We start from the raw sequence: 21211 nt of genomic DNA on the forward strand, positions 1-21211 counted from the left end.
TGCTACGTCACTTTAATATCTAGAGCTGCTCTGATAATGAAGCAGCATGTTGGAGGAGAAAACTCAAGTGCTGAAGGTTGGAAAGCTGTTGTGAAGAAGATGCTGTATAATACTTAACAAAGGAACATGAGATGTAGTTATTCTGAAGAGTGGCTGTTAAAAAGTTACAAAAAAGGGAAATCTTCAAGGCTTTTTTTCTGCTTTAAAGTCCAGTTTCTGACGCACAGAGAAGTCTCCTTGTTGTATACTTAATTCACTTTCCAGACAAGCAACTAAGCTCCATGAAACTCATTACCTTTAATAATAATGTCCTCCAATTCTTTGAAAGTATTACATCACTTAGAAATTCAAATCAAGTAATTAAAAGTTTTCAAATGTTGACAGTCAAGATGCAATATTTAGACACTGGAAATCTAGAGTCATATGCATCTCAGGCCTTATTCTACTGTTTACTTTGCCTTCATCAAAGAAAGAACTGATTCTTTATTTTATGATCATTTGAAAGGTGGTTTAGCTTTATCTGCAGAAAGTAATTAATTGAAGCTGCCACATCACTTTTCCTTGTTTCTGCAAACTACTGCTAACTATGAGATTCAATAAATCAAACATAAAGAAAAGTGCAGTCTTTTCCTTTAAATCCAGGTAATGCTGTGGAAGAGTAAGAGTAAAGGTGGTACAGAAATATCATATGTTAGAAAAACAAAAGTAAAAGGGATTTGATTATGTCATGCCTGAAACTACCTCTTAGACATAGTATTAACAAGTTAAACATTTACACTAGGTGGAAATGCAAACAAAATAAAAAAGATTATTTCAGGTGATGAAAAGAGTTAAATAATCTTTCAGTCTGTCATCTGTCATAATTGCTTTAGAGGCACACACACTTAAAATATAGATATATTTTACTATGAAGATTTTAATCTGGTGTTGTTACAAGAAACAATTATGCATACTAATCAGAAATACTGGCGATATCTTGACGATAGAATATTCTGTCCAATGAGTTTATTCAGTTTAATTGGTGATATTTTAGAGAAGCAGATCTTTTCACTTCTATAATCTTTTAGCTATGGATTCTATAAACAACCTCACAAAATTAAAAGTTTTAGAAAGAAAAAAACTTGGGTAATTTTTAATATTAGGCTCCTAATATCTGCTCTGAGCACTCTTCACATTGTTGTACTAATGGCAATCAAACATTAGTACCCTGAAAAATGTTAGGCTAAAGATAACTCAGTAAAGAAACACCACAGGAAAAGAAAAATACAGAATTTTAATGGTTGTTTTCTAAATGGGTGCTTTCACTCGCTGAAACGATGGCAGTAAGTCACAGGGAAGGGAGCAAGGGGACTTGTGTTGCTGCTGAGGTGCCCCGGGAGCACAGGGAGCACCTGCAGCTCTGTATCCCTCCTCAAGGGTTTGTCGCTATTTAGAAGCAAAAGCTCATGGGGCAGCTCGAGGGGCAACAACACCTACTAGTAGAAAATGCTCATTGATTCCCCCATTGCCCCTAAAATACCTGAGGAAGAGCAGGATGGGGAGGAAGGTGCTTCTCTCTTGCCCTAAAAATTATGGTGATTGTAGCAGTGACAAGCTGGGCCTGAAAGACAAAACAACAACAGCTGTGTACCACACTCCAATAACTGTGAATCTGATTCACTTGAGACAGCAAGAGCCTTGTGATTCTCTTGCAAAAGGGCAATGGCTTCTAGCAGCAGCCTGTATGGAAATGCCAGTGGTAGAGGAAGGGTGGCAGCAACAAGAGCATTGCCTCCTCCCCATTAGCCTGCCCCGCTTGGCTTTCTGCATCCTCCTTTTGCTGACTGTCCCTGTACCACCCTCTCCCTTGTCTCTGCCAGCACTGGGCAGCCTGGTGGCATGGAGAGCAGCTGCCCTGGCACTCCCAGGGAGGAGGAGGCCCTGCACGGAGGTGGCAAACCATCCCTGTGGTGGCCATTGCCTCCCCTCTCCATCCCCAGCACCACACACAGCAACCCTCCCTCCTTCTTCAGCAGCAGAAAATGAACTGGGTTGGTGGCAGCCGGTGAGTGAAACTCTTCAAAGGCTGCTAGAAATGGCTCCATGCTGAGCCAGCATCCCCTCACAGACCAGGCACAGCCATGGTGCGTGTGACAGCCCCCCAGTGTCCCCTCACAGGCTGGGCACGGCCATGGTGGGTGTGACGGCCATGGTGGGTGTGACATCCCTGGTGTCCCCTCACAGACCAGGCCACAGCCATGGTGCGTGTGACAGCCCCAGTGTCTCTTGACAGACCAGTAGTGCCATGGTGTGTGTAAGACCCCTGGTGTCCCCTCACAGACCAGCAGGCCATGGTGTGTGTGACAGCCCCCATGTCCCCTCGTGAGCCAGACTGTGTGAGGAGACGCAGGTGCCTCCCCACACCAGGCAGGGTGGCTCGCGTTTGGGCCTAATATCTCTCTGCAGGCTGGGGCTGGGTGAGGCTCTCCTGCCTAGGCCTTTCCTCATGCCCTCGTGAATGGCAGTGATTACAATTTGGGGAGAAAGATGTATAGTTAACTGAGATTCACTGAAATAGTAAAATAATCACCAACTGAGTTGTAATGTTAAAAAAAAAGGATGATATTCAGTTTCTTTAGGTGCTGTGCCATCTGCCTGCCTACTAGAAATTTAAACCCCACAGATTTTGTCAGCCATTTGAAAGCAGCTTTACTAAACACAGCTTTATAATCATCCTAATTCTATGCAGAATCAAACTAAAAGAATGCCACATCCATCTGGAAGTCTTCCCAGCAAAATGAGGTTTCTGAAAGTTGCCTATGTGAAGCAGGGAAAGGGACAGCTTCAGTTTGGGAAAAAAAAAAAAAAATCCACTAACTTTGTTCTAAACACCTGTCTATCATACTATTCTGTCTGGAAGAAAAAGCAGTGTGTAGGAGTATTGCACTCACTTAGCAAATAGCAAATCACCCTGCTGCTTTCTGCTGCTGTTAATTATCTGTCAGGATTCCTCGCCTGAGTCTGGGATTTGCATTTTAGTTGTCAGGAAAACTATCCATTACTGGGGCTTCTACCCACTGCTAGGGTAAATATTATGTGCATATGTTTAGAAAGTGCATTCTAACTTTCAGCACAATTAAAAAAAAAAAAAAAAGAAAAAAATGTAATTCCAAGGGGATACTTCATATTTCTAACTCCCCTAAAAATGTCCTAATCTTACTGACCCAAGGATTGCAGCCATGCTCACACTGCTCACAGCAGTGACCCAGAGCTCCAATTTTATGCACCATGTCCTGTAGGCAATTCATTTAAGACTATGTTTAACAAGTGAGATATGTAGTTTAAGGTGTAACTGTCTCCTATATTGCACAAACAACAGCAGATTTATAAAACTTGTAGTGACAATCTATTTTTCTTACCTTTTTTACAAAATGTTCACAATATTCTGTAAAGTCCCATAAGGTAGAAACTTGTACTGTGCTGCTTTGTTTTCTTTGCTAATATGGTTTTATAACTATGTTGCAGCATGACAAAGAAAATTAGGAGAAATTAATATATTGACAAAGATTTCTCATAATGTTTTAAGAAATTAAGAATTGATGAAATGCTGCATTACAGATCAAATACCTAAAAGCTTTTCCTTCAGAATGTTCAATGTATTTGGTAGCCCTAAGATGGAATGTGGTCCTATCCTTGCCTGAGTAAACCAGAATCAGTCAAAGGCACTTCAACAGAGATATGTTGACTTTACTACCTGAGGGTTTGATCCATTATAACATAACATAACATAACATTTGTGTCCTAAATTCTCAATACCGTTGATGAGAAAGAAATTCAGGCCATGACTCAAGATTATAGTTTTACAATTAAAAAAATAATTACTCGCCTCTTTCAGGAGCAGAATCATATTAAAGCAGGAAAGAAGAAAGCAAAAGGTAAACAGTTCTAGCTATCTTGGATTTTATATTGTTACATAAATGCTTTAATTGATTCACTTAGGAAAAACTTTCAAAGCATTTGGAGTGAGACTCAAAACTCTAGCATAACAGTTGTAATGTGTTTGCCTGACTGCAAGTAGCTTTTAGGGCAGAAGTCTTTAGGTTTACTACACTGAATTCCAGCAGGAAGAGGAGGGAGTAGGAGAAGGCATGAATGAATGAATGTGCCCAATTTAAGTTTTACTGAATTACTTCTGTTACTATATTTTGTTGGTATGTGCTGACACATGGGATTGCTTGAAGCCTCACAGTGACAACCACGTGGTCAGCTAGCCTAACACACATATACACAGCTATTTTTCTGGGCTACATAAAAGAATGTTAGGCTCATTGAAGTACTTTATTCTGGCATTTGCAAAAGTAGGCCAACTTATTTGTATTTTGAATCTGAAAGTGAAATAATAGAATCAAATTTATCCCTGGCATAGCAGAAGACATTTCAAACAGGGAAGAAAGAAAACAGTAAGAGAAAATAGTTAGAACCATAGTAAGAGAGGTCAGTTTACTCCTCAGCAGCAGGGAAAAAAGAGGCAGTACAGGGAAGCTCCACCACCAAAGCTAGTACCCTACAATGCGCAGAGCAGATGCATTGGCATATAGAGGAGGAGGAAAAACAGGCTGACAGTATGGAGACAATCTCTGAAATGAAAACCTTTGCCTAAGGGAATGTGGGAGCACTGAGCAGCTTGTTGTCTCCCTCGCTTTCCCAGTCTCCTGGAGGCTTGTGAGTTCTCAAAATACCTGTTTTCTCAGGGATTTATTGGTCTAAGCCACATAATTTACATTACAACTGTGTAATTTGCTTCAGTGGAGGAGAGAAAACAGGAAAGGATCCAAGACAGGATTGTGTTTAGTAATTTAGTACTAAATTACTAAATAACTAAACACAGTGGTAATTTTGTAATTGCTATTACACATTTAATAGTAATTTAGTAATTTAGAGGTGACGGGAAGAAAATAGCTGGGACATTGAAGTGACATGGATACATTTTGGGAGTGTGGACTCCAAAGCAATACAAATTTTGAAGTATTAATTAGTACACAAGCTGAATTTACTTTATTGCTGATACTCTTCCTAACTGAAGAACAGGTATTTTCCATAGATGATAACATCCTAGAAAGCTAAAGATTGTGATACAATAAATTATACTGGAAAATAGTTACCAATGAACATGTTGGGTATATTAGTTACATATAACCTGCAATCATGAGAGGAATTACATTTCAGAAGAAAAGCCAATGCTATTTTGTGTTTTGGCATTGCCTTCAGTTTTCAATATCCTTCTTGTGGTTAAAATAAAGAAATCATACTGGTTTTATTTATTCATGTGCTGTGCTTGATGCTAATAATTTTAGGACAATTATTAATAGTCTCCTACAAAATTGAGATTTTTGTTTCCTAAATTTTCCAGAAATATCTGCCTGATATACTCGAAGTGTCAGTCATATCTCTTCTTATTCCTTGCATCAAAAAGCCTTTCTGAAGTCCCAGTCTTAGAGATTTTTCTTCTTTACTTTTTTCTCTTTTTTTTTTTTTTTTGTCACAAGACTATTTTCTATGTTGAGAAAGACAAATTTGGAGAACAATAAACTCTTTGTGTCATTATAGATGGCTGTGTGTATTTAATCTTGGTGATTTACTTGCCTACTAGTTTATAAGCTGCCTAAAAAGCCTGAGTTTAAATTTTTTAAGGACTTTTTCCTTGCAGCGTTTTGGTATGTCTTTTATTTTAAAGAAATATTTTTAATTATCATAGGCAAAGTTTGAGGCATGAGTGTTTAAGGACTAAATTTTTGGCATCAAGAGAACAGTGGTTTATTTTGACGATAAGCAAATTATACTTGCAGTCCTTTTCAAGGCAATAAAAATAAACTAAATAACAGTAGGCAGGGTGTGAGAATTCAGAGAGATTTAATCATGTGTTTTTATTATTAGGAATTGTTTACTAAGTCTTGCATGCTAAGTTCAAAAGAATTATATACGCTGCTAACGTGTTGTTGAAGCTTCTGTCAAAAACTTATTCTCTCTTTTAAAAAATTAGGAATTTTTTGAAAAGAAGAAACTTAAATCAAAGATGAAGCTTGTGGGAGTATCATCTCCTAAAAGTTCAGCAGTCAGTTTAGATCTCCTCAATCTATATGTTGTTAACCAGATATCAACCAAAAAAGACAACACCGGTGAGTTTAGTGTAACAGTGTTCTGACTTCACAGTTAACAGAATCAGTTATCCTTAACTATTACTGCTATTATTTTAGTTCTTGTTCTTCTGCTTATAACTTAATGCTCAAATAAGTGTTGCTTTATTTTTAAAATAAAAAATTTTAAGTAAATACAAAAACTATGATTGAATAAAAAGTCAGGACATAAGAGGAATCAAGTCACCTTGCCTACTGCCTACTTCACCTTTAAAGCCTTCTACACTTATGCACCCTCCTCCTTCCATTCATTAATTTTACCCTACATCCATTTCTTTTACCCTTTGCCATTGAATGGGTCCATTTGTATTCCACTTCCTCTTTCATAACTTTTGGGGGGCATTTGGAATAGTCTGTCAGTTCTACCCAGAGTATCTTTCTTAAAATCCATCATTAAGCTCCTAAAAAAACATCTCTATAACTTGAGTTCCAACTCTTCACATGTAGATGTGGGGCTTAGGGACATGGTTTAGTGATGCACTTGGCAGTGTTAGGTTAACGGTTGGACTCAATGATCTTAAAGGTCTTTTCCAACCTAAAAGATTCTATGATTCTATGATACTTATCTCTGTGACATATTCATAAACCAGATTGTGGAGAATTTGTTGTCCTATGCTCAGGAAGATTAGAAAGTGACTGAGGAGGGCAACAGAGCCTGTCTACACACAGAAGCTGACCATAGATAATTTTATACTATAATGCCATTTAGAATAGAGCTCTTGCATTGCTAGTAACAAAAGAAGCAAAAAATGTGGCTTTAAATGTATTAAGAAACCTAAACCAACAGCTTTTGTACTCTAATGAAAATTCAGGAAGCTCAAAACTTTCTCCAAGCCCAGCACTGACATTCCAAATACTTTCATTGCAGAGAACCTGAGGAAGCCAGTCCACATTGATATCACTGAAGATGTAAAAATACCCGTTAAGAGGCACAACATTGAGCTTCCTGTGTCACCACTACGTACGCAACATAGGTCAAACTTAGATGACATCCAGAACAGGTACTTGTATAAAGTAGGCAGTAGTTAAGCTATAATGAAGTTCTGGAAAAGTTATTTCATGATGGTCTTATATTTGGGGTATTAAGTAAACATAAATATATGATTATAAGATGAAGAAGTTTCACAATCACTCCTGGCATTCCAGTGACACTATGAGAGATTAAATAAATGTATTCTAAATAAAAAACTGTACATGAAGCTGAGAGATTTAAAAAAAGAAAAAATGTTTCTTTACTCATGTCAGGTACATACACTAAGTTTATCTCACAGAGCAGGGTATTCAAACAGCATTTTCCACTTACACAGTTTTCCTATCCAACTTCAGACCCTCTAAAGTGACTGCCACACACACTGGCTGCTCATAACTGCTTAAGAATCAGGCCTTCTTAGGATGTGTGGAAAAATATTCTTAAATTATTTTGAAATTAATACTCAGAATGTTTTTGATCTTATAAATCTTATATCTTGTATTTCATAGGCTGTTTTTATTCATTTTACAAGGTTACAAAAGCAAGTATTGGACAGCAGAAGGCAGCATCTCTCAGAGAAAGTAAAATACCAGAATAACGTAAGTAAGTTTATTGTTCTCACCGATGTAAAGCTAAAAATGTGCAGCAATGACTGTATTTTTAAGTGATTTTTCAAAGAGTGACCAAATCTCATGGATACTGAAACATGTGAAGTCTTCCTCTTTAAGGCTATATTGATATGTTATTTGCCAATCATATTTTATATTTGTTCATGCTATTTCTTACATATTTCTTGAAAAGCTCACCTTGTTTTAGGCATTTTCTAAAATACTTAAGAATATCTGTGCTCTAAGCTAGTCACAAAGGACAGAGATTATGGGAAAGAGACTGAAGCCAACAGCAGGTAAATTAAAAACAATATGCAGAAATGTGAAATGATGAAATGTGAGAAGCATAGACAAAAGTGAGTCTTTACAGGAACTTAAGTACAAGTCTCAGTGGATACAACTGGGAAGTTCGTACACTCACTGAGGTTGCAGTGAAAAACATTCTCTAGATGGAATTTAGGCTTTTTTTTAATGACCCATTCCACTGTTGCATAAAAACCCAACTAAACAACAACAACAAAAAGTTAGTAAATCTGTTAGAAGACAGTTAGTTTACGTTACTCAGACTTGCTTGATAATATAGCTCCACTGACTCCGGCTGTTTGTATCAGATAGGACTCTGAGGAAAAGATGCTTGCACAGTATTGTTCTGTATGTTCTTGGCCCATTCATGTTGCCAAAGCATCTTTTCCTAGAGTGAGAGAGACAGATGTTTTTCTAGTGTTAGAAGTTCCTTTCTTTTGAGTCAGGAAGAATTACTTAGTATGAGTGAAAAGTTTACCTGTCTAATGTGTTTTAGCCAAGATCACGTGAGCTGCCACTACTTTCTTGGATATTGCATTAAGTCAGCCTTCCCTTATGACTCTTTTTCATCTGTTTCTTGAAGACAGAGAGGACATATTTCAGATTTAGTGTGGCCAGAAATAATGGATCAAAATGATAGCTAAGTTTGTCTTCAACCTTCCCTTGTATGGACAGATTTATACCAGTTCGTCAAAACACATGATAATGCAGTATTGCACATCCAGAAATCTAATTTAATGTATGGATCAAAAAATAAAGTCTAAGGCCTGTATGTTGCAAAGAACTGTTTTTAAAATCTTTGTAAATTGAAGTATATCCAATTTAAGTAATTAAGATGTATTCACTTTATTAAACAGAAAGAGGGGCTATACAATTCATAATTTTCAGCTTTCTGGAAACTTACAGTTTTGTGGTACGAAGATTTTGTGCAATTAATGTACAAGACTTTTGCACTCCATTAGTAGTTTGTGCTTCTGTCGCTTGATAAGCTGGATTACAGGCATTACTTCCATGTAGCTATGGATACAGTGACATTTCATGAGCTTTGCCTTCAAATTTCTCCTTGTGTTCTGATCTGCTTGATATAGCATTGTTAGTATCACAACATGCTGGAGCTCTCTGCTCAATGGAGTAAAATATTCTTCATTTTACTACTTAAGAACCAAGTCAGCAGATCATTTACCTACACATCTAAAGCTAAAAATGTATTTATACCTATCTTTCCTCATGATAACATTTGTGTGCATGCTTCAACTTAAGTAGGTACTTCTGTGTTTCCCTGAAATAAGCCCTTATTACCCTATGTTTTTCATGAAAAAATCATATCAGAATACATGAAAATTTTCTCTTGCATGTGGTATATGTGCAGAGATGTAAAAGATATAGAAAGGTTTGATTACTTTGAACTTTATGCTTACAACAAAACAGTTTTAGATAAATAAATGTTTCTTTGCTATATTTTGTCTAGTTATCACATGTAACAGAATTAATGTATGCTGACTCTAGTATGGAACATGAAGACAACATAGCAAGAGCTTTTGATGTCTGTCCATTGTCGTCTTCTGTTTTTTGGTCCTCTAACTGTACACAATTTTCGGAAGAAAATTTCAACACAAACCTAATGGGCAACACTTGGGAACAGACATATGAAGAGAAGCTGCAAAACCAGGTCATTTCCACAGAATTATTTTAAACTAACTTTCATTTATTTGGGGTGTAGAATTAGTGTAATAGTAAAGACAATTATGAATGATCAACATTTCTTGTAGGCTGGCAAGGAATATTCCATATTTACAAATATATTTGTTTAATTGCTATGAAATATGTTTAACTTGAGCTTTTGTTCACTGAGCTCAGTATCACTGATATCTGCAGAAAGAGAGTTAGTCACATACCACTGGCTTTCTTTTGTTTCTTGCTTGTAAAGTTGGTTAAAGAAAGCTTAAATGTATTAGTTATAAATACAGCTTTCTTAAATGTATAATTAGTATAACTGGGTATTGTATGATCCCAGGTGATCACTGTGACCTAATTTGTAATGATGTAGTGTCTCAGTGGGAAACACAGTTCTTACAGTATTCTCAATGCTCCTAAAGGGATTGAGAAAAGCCTGCTGTTTAATTCAAGTTAAGTTTAAGAAATGATTGAAAGTTATTTCTTCTGATGCATGTTACTATTTTTTTCTTTTTGTTCACTTTGAGGTTCTTAAAAGAATCATCCTTAGAAAAGTAAGAGCAAATATAATATGCTTTATTTTTAGAAAATATATTATTTATTGAAAATAATAAACCAAATTCTATATGTATCACCAGTGGTATTTTAAAGTCTTGACCTAAGTGCGGAAGGAGTACTTCAGGGCTTCAGAAGGGCAAATGTTGCATTGTTCATGGAAGGAGTAGGCAGAAACCCACAGGAAACTGACCTAAAGGACAAAGGAGCCCAAGAAAGGTGTTTTCAAAACACAAGGACAGTCCACCTCAATGTGCAAGAGAATGAGTAGGTCCTGGAGGCCAGTTTGGCTGAATCAGGGAACTCCTGACAGAGCTCAAATGCAAAAAGGAAGTGTGGAGGGAAGGACGGACAGCCCAGGAAGAATACAGAAGCATCCCCTGAGCTTGGAGGGGTGGCATTAGGATGGTCAGAACTGAAACTCAGAAGGGATGAGAAGGGCAGCAAGAAGGACTTCTATAGGTATGTCATCAGCAAAAGGAAACCAAGGAAAATGCTGTCCACTGCTAGATAGAGTTGAGACCTAGTGACAAAGGACATGGAGAAGTCTGAGGCACTCGAGACCTACTTTGCTTCAGGCTTTTCTGACAAAGTCTGTTCTTTGGCACATCTTCAAGCTCAGTAGAGAGTTTTGGGGAGAGTGGTACAAAACAGTAGTGAAGGAACAAGTTAGGGAATCCTTAGTAACCTGGACATAAAGAAATAGATGGGACTGGACAGGGTGCATCCAACTATATTGAGGGAGTTAGATGACAGAATCATAGAATCAAAGAATCATTTAGGTTGGAAAAGACCTTTAAGATCATTGAGTCCAACCGTCAACCATGGCCACTAAACCATGTCCTGAAGTGCCTTGTCTACGCACTTTTAGAATACCTCCAGGGATGGTGACTCAACCCCTTCCCTGGGCAGCCTGTTCCAATGCCTGACAACCCTTTCAGTAAAGTAATTTTTCCTAAGACATCACTGCAGGGCAGATGTCTGTCATCTTCGAAAGACTGTGGTGATCAGCTCCTCAGCTTTCTATGGTGAAAGCTTCTCAGTGACAAGAAATGGACAAATGTTAAGCCCATCTGCAAAAACAGCGTGATCTGGGGGAATATCATCTTGCCTTTGTCCCTGAAAGGATTATGAAGCTAGGCCTCCCAGAGGCAGTTCCATGGTACATGAAGAACAAGAAGGTGACTGGGAACAGCCATCATAGATTTACCAAGGCCATACCATGCCTGATGAACCTGATTGCCTTCTGTGATGAAATTACTAGCTCTATGAATAAGGGAGAGCAGCAGATATTGTTTACCTTGACTTTAGGAAGGCTTTTGACAAGATTTTCCATGTGATCCTAGTAGCCAAAGTGGGGAGGTATGAACCAGATGAGTGGACAATAAGATGGGTAAAAAACTGGCTGTTACCATCATGCTCAAAGTAGTTGTCTGTCAGCTAAAGTCTAATCGGCAAGAGGTCAGTAATAGCAGGGATCTCCAGACATTAATTCTAAGTCAGGTACATCTTCATTAGAGAGTTGGACATTGGGACAGAATGCACCCTCAGCACCTCAACAGGTCATGAATGACACCAAATTGGCAGAGAGATCATTACAGTAGCAGGGCTGCTACTCAGAGGGATCTTGACAAGCAGAAGGTCACCGGGAACTTCATAGGGTTTAACACAGAGAAATGCAAAGCCCTGCACCTTGGGAGAAATAATGCCACGCATCAATGCAGGTGGGGACCAACTGAGTAGGCAGCAATTTTGCAGAGAAGGACCTGAGGGTGCTGGTGGACAACAAGTTGTACATGAGTCAGCAGTGTGCCCTTGTAGCAGTGAAGGCCAACTGCGTAGAGGGCTGTATAAGAAAGAGCATACCCAGCAGTCAAAGGCAAGTGATTATTTCCCTCTGCACAGCGTATGTGAGAACACATCTGAAATACTGTGTCCAGTTTTGGGACACCCTGTATAAGAGAGAGATCAAAAAACTGTAGCAAGGCCAAAGAAGGGCCACAAAAATTGTTAGGAGGTTGCAGCACATGATGCATGTGGAGACACTGAATGAAGAGGGTTTTCATAGCCTGGGAAAGAGAAGGCTATGGGGGTGTGGGGTGAACTAACTGCTGTCTTCCACAGTCTAAACAGTTACAGACAGGACAGAGCCAGAGGTACAGAGTGAAATGGCAAGAAGTAAAAGTTTCAAGTTTCAACAATGGAAATTCTGTTCATATAGGAAAAAATATTGTCACAAAAGTAGCTAAGCACCAGAAGAGGCCATCCAAAGTTTGTGGAATCTCAGTCCTGAACAATCTGGTATAAGGTTGAAGCTGGCCCTACTTTGAGCAGGTTGGGCTAGATACCTCTTGAGGTCCCTTCCAGACAACAGCTTTCTATAATTATGTGATCTTCAGTGGAACAGTCAGCTTGTTACAGTCTATCAAGCTTGTTCATACTATGGGACGATGGGGTGCTAAAAGGACATTTTACATATTAATAGTGATATGCAAATATGGAAAAGTATGAGTTATACAGAATTCAGGATGTAAGGAGGTTTGGGCTTCTACTGTAAAGATAAACAGAAGTAAAAATAGTGGGAAAACATGTATATTGTTTGCAAGCCCAACTTGAAAGTTTTAAACACTGTAACTATTATATATATTCAGAGTTTGACAGCTGCCTCTGTTTTCTCAGCCAGAAAATAGTTCTGATCAAGACTCTTGGATTACAAAACCTCTAAGCCAGTGTATTTTCAGGAAGTCTGGTACAGTGCCTCAGGAACTGTTTAAGCCATTGCATAGGTAGGCAGTGATTTTACCTTAAAGAGAGAAATAACAATCAAGTTTAAGTAAGAAAAATACTAAGATAATATGAAGCTAATTGCTACTTAATTTTTCACTGATTTTTGGTGCTTTTCAAATATAAATTGAAATTAAATGGAAAGACTGAACGTACCAAGATATTTAAATTTGTTGAAAGGCAGAAAAATGTTAATTTTAGGTAGGCACTTGGAGCCATGATCTATTTTTTGCAACATCACAAACATGATGGTGTTACTGAATTCACCCCACCTGAGAAGCATAGATTTACTAAGAGGCCGCAGGGGGGGTAGCTGCCCCAGCTTTCATTAGTTCCGGTCACTGTTGCAAGTGCTTTTCTGATGACCTTGATGCTGCAGCAATTGAGCAACTTCACCTACATTGTTTACATTTGGGATTCCAGGAACAAAGCATTTTCTTTCCTTCTCTTTCATATGTTCATATGTGATCCTACTATAGCTTTTTTTTTTTTTTTTTTAGAATTGGTTCAGTAATACTTTTATGAGAATATACATTTTCTTTTTAAAAGAATGGATAGAAATCTAGAATATATTTCTTTTTGTAAGCACTGATTAAAAATCTTTTTAATCACAGGGGGTTTAGCTCCAGACTCATTTATACTGAACATTTTATTTCAATTTCTTTCCAGTGGCTCTTCCCTTGGATCTAGAGGTCTTAAAGGGCTAATCTTTATATATATTTTTTTTATTCTGTAAGTCTGCCATCTGGTTGAAAGTTCCTGTCAGTCCCTAGCTTTGGCTGGATAGAGCCATAAAAAGGCCATATATTATTTTGCTCTTCCTGAAATACCTACAGCCTGTTTGCCTGGGGAGTCAAGTGACTGATAAGCTCACTGACCACATGATAACTAGATGAACACATCAGTTTCCAGTCTTAGCCACCTTAACTTTCTCTTTCTCTCTTCTCCCAGCTTCTCCCGGCTTTCTCCAGCAAAACCTAAAATGAGGATAACATTCACCTTGCTGTATATCTTGGTGAATTCCCAATGAATAGCTTTACATTAAAGCCCTACATAAGGTTATCTCACCTACGTCTCCCCTTTCATTTCTCCACAGGCCCTCAGGCCTGCACTCATGTACTTATGGCACCTCCCTTAGTCCTCTGCCCATTCATGGCTCACTAACATCTCATTTCCATCTTTCCTTCAAATCCATTTCTTTCTATATCATCCTTGTTTTGTTTTCACCCATTGTAGCCATAAATTCTCAGACCTCAAGAGCTGGCAGTTCTTCTGGGAAGGGAGTTTCTTTTGCTGTACATGAAAAGTAGAGTATAAACTTATACAATTGTTTAATGTAATTGTAATACACTGATGAGGTAATCGATGTGCATACGTCTGAGAGCTGTGGTGCCTCAAGATCATTAAATATTAACTAAAAATTTTAGATGTCTTATTTCCTCATCTACTACTAACTTTTATTTATCATTACAAAATGTTCAGCTGGAGTGAAGAAGAAGCCTCTGAATTGCTTCACAAAATGGTTTTACCTTCCTCATGTAGATCTATCCAGGTTTCTTGAGAAACAGACTCCAGTGTGTTTAGCCTTTTAAAACTGTTCTGGTGAGCTTTCTGTAAGTAGAGGACACTACTTTCTCATTTAACTTCTCTAGGCTCTTTATCCAGTTCCAAGTATTTGCTGATCAAAACATTATAGAATTTTTCTCCAGTAAGAGCTTTCTGTACTACATTTCAGTTTTCAAGTTCCATTGATAGCATTGCTCAAAAGTTTTTAAAGAAAGAGCATTCTTTTTTGAATGGCTGCCTTTTTGCCAATTATCTGTGCTTCAGAAGCCTCTCAACTTGTTGCTCAGATTTTCTGAAAGGTCAGTCAGCAGATCAAGCCTAGAAAAAAGCAGTGAAAATGTTAGATTAAGAGCCAAGTAAGTGAAAACATGATAGCTTTCATGCTAAGGATGCTAGCATGATATGATATCAAAACCACTACTATCAGAAGTGGGGTAGGGAAGTATGGGCAAAAGAAAATGTCTGATGGGCCTCCTGACAGTGAAATAGAAAAATTCTGTGCTGAATTAGGATTAATGAACCCAAGTACAAATGGCAGTCACTTGCTAAAAGACCAGGAATTAAGGAGTACACAGAGCTGCTTATGGGCTTATAGGAGCGAACTGTAGTCTCGAAGAACAAACTATTTTTATGAAGGAAGAAGCCATTTTCCTCTTTTTCTTTTTTTTTCCCCCAAAGTGGCCTTCTTTGGTCAGCTGGTGGAGCAGCAGTGACATACTGTGGCTGATTTTATAAATCACAGTTCCCTACTCAGGGGTGTGCTCCATGGCTTGGTATGTTTGGAGACATCATGAAACAGAACTCCTTTTAAATCAACCTTACTATAAAGTGGAAATAAAATACAGAACACTTTTTTCAGTTGAAGTAATGTACATTTGGGACAAAAGCAAGTGTGATGAGCAGTAAAGTCTTTGAGACTTTTATCACCAAGTTATCATAATTTGTTGTTTTAGCAGTTAGTATTTTGCTTATTTATGTACTGAGCAAACTATTTTTTCTTTTCTAACCCCCCTTCCACCTCATCCTCCATCTCCAGGCTAGACTATATGAATTCTGCCAGGAAATATCCAGTGATAATGACCAGTAATGAATCAGAAAACAGTGAAGGAATGAAAGAACCATTGTTTGATGTTGTGAAAGAAACTGCAGAACTGAAACCTCCCGAAGATGGAAGTGATTTTTCCTTTCTGGCACTGTTTGAAGATGAGAGCCAACTAACCTATAATAATCCTTCCACAAAGCATTTTAATCCTGTTGTTAATCAAAGCAGTACTGCCATTTTTTTCATTGATCCTGATGATAGAAATCAAATGACCAACAGAAATTATCCTTATTATAGTAGAGAGGATTATTCTGCAATGAATGCAAAAAAAAGTTCTGTAGATAGACACCTTGAAGGCATTTTCACAGCTCCAGAACAGGTTTTACTTAAAAGTAACAATGCCTCAAATGCAAGCTACAAGAAAACCAGTGAACTTCATAAAACCCACCTGCAGGACTCTCATGAGGGGCAGCACTACTTCATACCTTCTGAAAAGAAAGAAAAAACAGCAAACCTTGAAAAAATTGGTGCGTGACAATATTTTAAGAACATATATTCTGGGTTTTATTCTCCTTTTAAAGGTTTTATAACCAGAGATATATCTTCCCTGAACAAAAACATATAATGAATCTTCAGAATGCAGTAATTTAATTTTAAATCCAATTATTTAAATTAGTTTTAAAAATTGACAGAAGCATTTGTTTTCAAATTGAGTTTATGCTATTGCATTTTAAAGTCAAGGTTTCCTTTTTTATTCTAGAGACATTTGCTTATCACCATGATCAGCAGATTAATTTAAAGGAGAATGTGCAGAACTATTCAAGAACAAAAAGGTGAGTGCTGTAGAAATTATCAATCCATTAGTGATAACTGTAGAGACCTTGCTGAATTCGAGAAATCCTGCTGATAGGACATGAAGGCAAAATTCTAAACAGTATTACTGAGGTCTGGTGTTTTCCCAGTGTAAACAGTAGTGAATAAACTTATGCATGGGTAAGCCCTTTATACCATTGTTCATCTGCCTATAGTAAGTACAGAGAAAGACTTCTTCATGGGACAGTTTTGAGTCCCTGAATTTAAGCTGTTGCTCTGACTTGCCCTCTAAAAGACCCTGTCTCCTTCCACTGACTACAGAGGAAGTTAGTGTCTGGGCTAAAGTTAGCATATGTAAGTAAGTAAGTAAGTGCCCTGTGTTTTACAAAAGATGGTTTTATCAAAGGGTCCAATCCATAGCACCTTCCATTTTACAAAGCAGCACTATCTTCTGTGATCTCTCATATTACATTTTGCATTTCAACAGAAGTAAATTTTGTGAAAAACAGATTCTTGGTGTAAAATCTCAAGTTCAGAAATAAGTTTAATGATCTCAATAGTGGGAAGCATTTCATGGTTACTGAAGACAAAATAAAAATTGAAGACAAAGAAGTCACCAGTAATGACTTTAATTTGGAAAGAAAATAAAAGTACAGGAGAGGAAATCACTTACCGGAGAACTCTGTGTTTCCATCCCTCAGTGACGTGGAGTCTGCACAAGAATCAGCCTGGAGACAGAAGCAGCTCTTTGGATTTGAAGAGGTAACTTTTTAAAGAGACATATTTTTTGTCAAACCTACTGTTTGCACCATTCATTCGAGGTGTAGAAGGAATGTCCACAACATTTAGAAACTGAATTTAGCTTCACTTAATTAACTTCTGTGGAAGCTTCTTTTCCATCATGGTTTATATAAAGAATTCAGAAAGAACAGCTTCTAGTTAAGTGGTTCAGTTAGTCCTTTCAGGGCCATAATTTACATGGTTTGATTTACACCTAAGCTGATGCCTGAAATAAATACGTTTTGTAAGTTACCCATTAACCCTTAGGATCAGATTCTGGAGGCAGTGCCCAGACATTGTATGCAGGACACTTCAGTATTGTAAAGGAGCTTTATGCCAGTATACATATACGGAATCTTTTAGATATTTTGCCCATAGAAGTCACCCAGGTACATACAGTATTGCTCAGAGGTTTTGTACCTCTTAAAATAATTTGCGGCACAGTGCAGTGACTCCTTTATGTAATACAGAAACTGAATGTTCCTCATGTAACCTGAGGTGCTGATCCAGCTGAATCCTCACTATTAACACTTAATCATTTTTAAAAGTTCACAACAGCACAAGAGAAAGAGTATAAGTTTGGAGTGAGTTCCAGTCTTCACGAGATGGAGAAGGGTTAGTACCATTTATACCTTATTAATTAAAAAATCAGATTTTTCTCTACATGTGAAACTGAAACAGTTACTTTTAAAGCCAGGAAGAAGTGTTTTGATCTTTTTAGGATGTTACATTTGATGAGGGCTTGTATTTTTTGATTCATGCAGCGCTGTATAAAGACTAGCATTACCAGGTAACTAAGAACTATCTCTGTTTGCTTTACATTGAAGAGGTAAATTCAGGTTAACTTCTCTCTGGTGAGTATTACACACATATTTTTCATTGTCCCATTTCCTCCAAAGTTGTCCCCTAAACTGAAAAGCCAGGTCTGAAAGTAGGGGGTAACTGCTGAAAAAAAAAAAAAAAAATATCCATGAGAGAGGTCAAGAGTATTAATCTGAACACCACAACTCAAGTTTACTAACATCACCATATAGTAAAACTGCCAAGTAAATGCCAGTCATTTTCTTTCTTTCTATTCCTGCAGCCCTCAGCTGATTGGAAGAAAACTTGGACATGTTTTCTGTATTAATTAATATCTTCATTAGATTTTTGACATGTGCCATTTTACTGGTCCAGTCTTTACTAATCTTTATTCTCTTCCACTAGACTATATGCTGTCATTCCACATGTGGACAGAGGGGAGTCAGCTCCTTTTTGCTTCCTCAGTAGCTGTAGTGGTCAGCTGTGCTGGCTGCATTTCAGAGCAGAAGATCTCACTAGGACCTCCAAGAGAAAAAATATGTAACTTGTATGGCAGCCAATATGTGCAGGGGGTTTGCTGTGTTCTCTCCCTGCCCTTGCTCTACAGAGTCCTTCATCCTTTTGGGTAGCACGGTTCTGCTGCTGGTGCACGCTGCTGATTAACAGCATAGCTGAAGCTTTGGGGCACCCATTTCACACTTTCTGTTAAGATGTGTTGTCCTGAGAGGAAAAGAATTGGCTATTGCCAAGAACTAGATTGACCTTGCTAACAATTTATTCTTTAAAAAGTATCTTAAAAGTGCACCAGAAGTAGTAATGTTTAGTTCTGTATGCTGTACTTGGGAGTTGGATGTTTGGGGAATTTCTGGTGAGTAAGCTTTCTTTCCTTTTCATCTCCTTTTTCAGATGTGGAGTCCTCACTCAGCAGTCAGTCCCCCTGCTACTCTCCAAGGCAGACAGAGAGCTGTTTCAGCTCTAGTCCTGACACAGTGGGTACTGCCCCTTTATAGGTTTGCAGGGGTTCATTTGAATGATATCTGTATGCCTGAGTGCATCTAAGGGTGGATGTAGCTGGAATCTTATTTATGGTTTTGTTTTGTACAAGGCAACTTCATGCATGAGGAAGACAAGAAATGTTGAGCTGTAAATTTTCCTAAGTAGTTTCACAGACGTGTGGTCTGGTCTCTTGATAACACAGGCCTTGTAGAATTACAGTAACATGACTGTGGGGAGGTGCTAAGCAAGCTTCTGCGTTCTTCGTTGATGTATATCTGCCTTACATTACATGCCTGTAAGGCAGGAGGATTTGACACACTGTGTGTTTTTCAGCCATTCTTGAACACAAAAATGCCACAATGTAATAATATAAATTTTGTGTGAGAGTAAAGGTCTACCTTACTCACCTTCTCTTCAACAAAGGCCAGGAGTGCACCCTTGGAGAAAGAATGAAAAAAAACCCCAAACAACCAAAACCAGACAGTTCTGGCCTTTCTGTTTATTTCATTAACTTAGTTATTAGCTAGTCATTAACTTAGTCCTTAGTTATTGAACTATTTAAACAGTTGCATTCACACAAGTCTGTTTAAACAGTTGCTTTCACACACTTCTGTTCAAACAGTCTGAAGAAGAAGACACAGTCAAAAAGAAGGAATATCTGAATGAACAGTCCCTGAAGATCAACGACGCCAGCCTAGTCTCGGCCTCAGCAAGCACAGAGTCCCCCAAGACCTCTCACACCACAACCATGCCTCTCCAGCCCAGCAGTATTTTGACTAGAGACGAAGCAAACCATCTTCGGGAGAAAGAGTCTATTTTATGTGCCACAGAGGAGGAAAATGAAAACCACACTGCCCCATCTGAGGGCAGCTCATTACACCCAGCCCTTAAAAGAGAGCGTGTCACTCTCAGTACCAGGTGTGAAGTTTGGTCGCAGACGGAGAGCTCTGTAACAGCAGTAGAGAAAGTGGATGTTGCCACCCAGTGTGGCTCCATGCGGGTGTGCAGCTGTGGGAGCTCCCTCCCCTCTGCCCACAGCCCAGGGGGGGTCCCTCCGCCCAGCACCGCAGGCACCGCTGGAGGGCACAAAATGCCAGCACATGAGGTGCTGCAGCCTGCGGGCACGGGCAGCACAGCAGGAATAGCGGCGTTTTCTTCTGAAGCTGAGTATCTGAGTTTGGCTGGCAGAAGGACTCTAGAGGTGCGGAACTACGTTGATATATTGAAGGAGGGAGGTAAGCAGTGACCAGCTAGAATGGCACGTAAAGAATACAGAAGTTTTGTCCTGTTCTCAGTGTGTTTCATTTAACAGGCATATTTTGATTTTTCTAGCCTGGTTAGACAAAATGTTTTTTGGCTGTTTGTTTGCCTTAAGTTATTATTAACTATGGACTTCTATCTACCTACTGCTATCTCTAACTATGGATTTGTATAGATGTCCAACTGTTAACATAGGATTTTACAATAGCCTAGTAAATATAAACCTTAGGAATTGCTTGGCTTTCCCACCATATATCCATAGGATTCTGTAGTTTGGGATTGACTTTGCTTCTCTTGAATAATGGAAAGATTGTTTCAGTTCAAAACATATTTGATGTGGCTCTTAGTTCAGAACTATTGTCTGATTCTTACCTATTTTAACAGGCAAACTAGCCTTTGCCATATGTTTGTACTAAATACAAAAATGGGAAACAACAGAAAATGTACATCTGCACACATAGAATAGAATGTAATTTAAGAACAACTAATTTATTAATTTTCACAAAAAAAAAAAATGCTTAATTTTCTTCCCATAGGAGATTTATTGATTCATTCTCTGGCTGTTAATACTGACGAATCTTTTATGTTTCTGTATTTTGCCTGCAGATTGAAAATCTGAAATGCTTTCCTCTTCATTTCAGTATCTGTATGAAGCTATAAATCACAACAAATAAAAGTTTCTGATAATATTGTTTCTAAGTTATATTCTTTCCTTCTAAAAAAGTTCCTAGTAAAGGGGAGACTCACTCTGTTACTGACATCTTCTACTTATATATCCATACACTTTTACTTACATATCTATCTATCTATATATCTATCTTATGTGTGTGTGTGTGTGTGTGTGTGTGTATACACTGGCATTAGCCAGCTGGCTGTGTGCAGGGAT

At 38.1% G+C, this 21211-nt stretch overlaps 1 protein-coding gene across 1 annotated transcript; it reads left to right on the forward strand.

Annotated features, from left to right (window-relative positions):
- Positions 1-2021: 2021 nt before the first annotated feature.
- On the forward strand, positions 2022-20936 carry LOC104840260 (chromosome unknown open reading frame, human C12orf40). The gene is made up of 14 exons (XM_010581085.1): positions 2022-2044; positions 3875-3914; positions 6020-6155; positions 7042-7174; positions 7676-7742; positions 9523-9723; positions 12963-13069; positions 15670-16202; positions 16436-16508; positions 17190-17250; positions 17817-17883; positions 18976-19058; positions 19688-20300; positions 20932-20936. Exons 1-14 carry the CDS (start codon positions 2022-2024, stop codon positions 20934-20936), a joined length of 2142 nt encoding a protein of 713 aa, XP_010579387.1.
- The last annotated feature ends 275 nt before the right edge of the window (positions 20937-21211 follow it).

The sequence above is a fragment of the Haliaeetus leucocephalus genome, unplaced genomic scaffold, assembly GCF_000737465.1.
Source record: "Haliaeetus leucocephalus isolate CR32 unplaced genomic scaffold, Haliaeetus_leucocephalus-4.0 Scaffold751, whole genome shotgun sequence".
In the NCBI taxonomy this organism is placed as follows: domain Eukaryota; kingdom Metazoa; phylum Chordata; class Aves; order Accipitriformes; family Accipitridae; genus Haliaeetus; species Haliaeetus leucocephalus.

Bases quoted from the DNA above. Each gene is read 5' to 3' on its own strand.
- LOC104840260 (XM_010581085.1), top strand. From the start codon at position 2,022: ATGAACTGGGTTGGTGGCAGCCG. The intron at 6,156-7,041 runs GTGAGTTTAGTG...CTTTCATTGCAG, and splicing joins AACCAAAAAAGACAACACCG to AGAACCTGAGGAAGCCAGTC. The intron at 17,884-18,975 runs GTTAGTACCATT...CTCCTTTTTCAG, and splicing joins TCTTCACGAGATGGAGAAGG to ATGTGGAGTCCTCACTCAGC.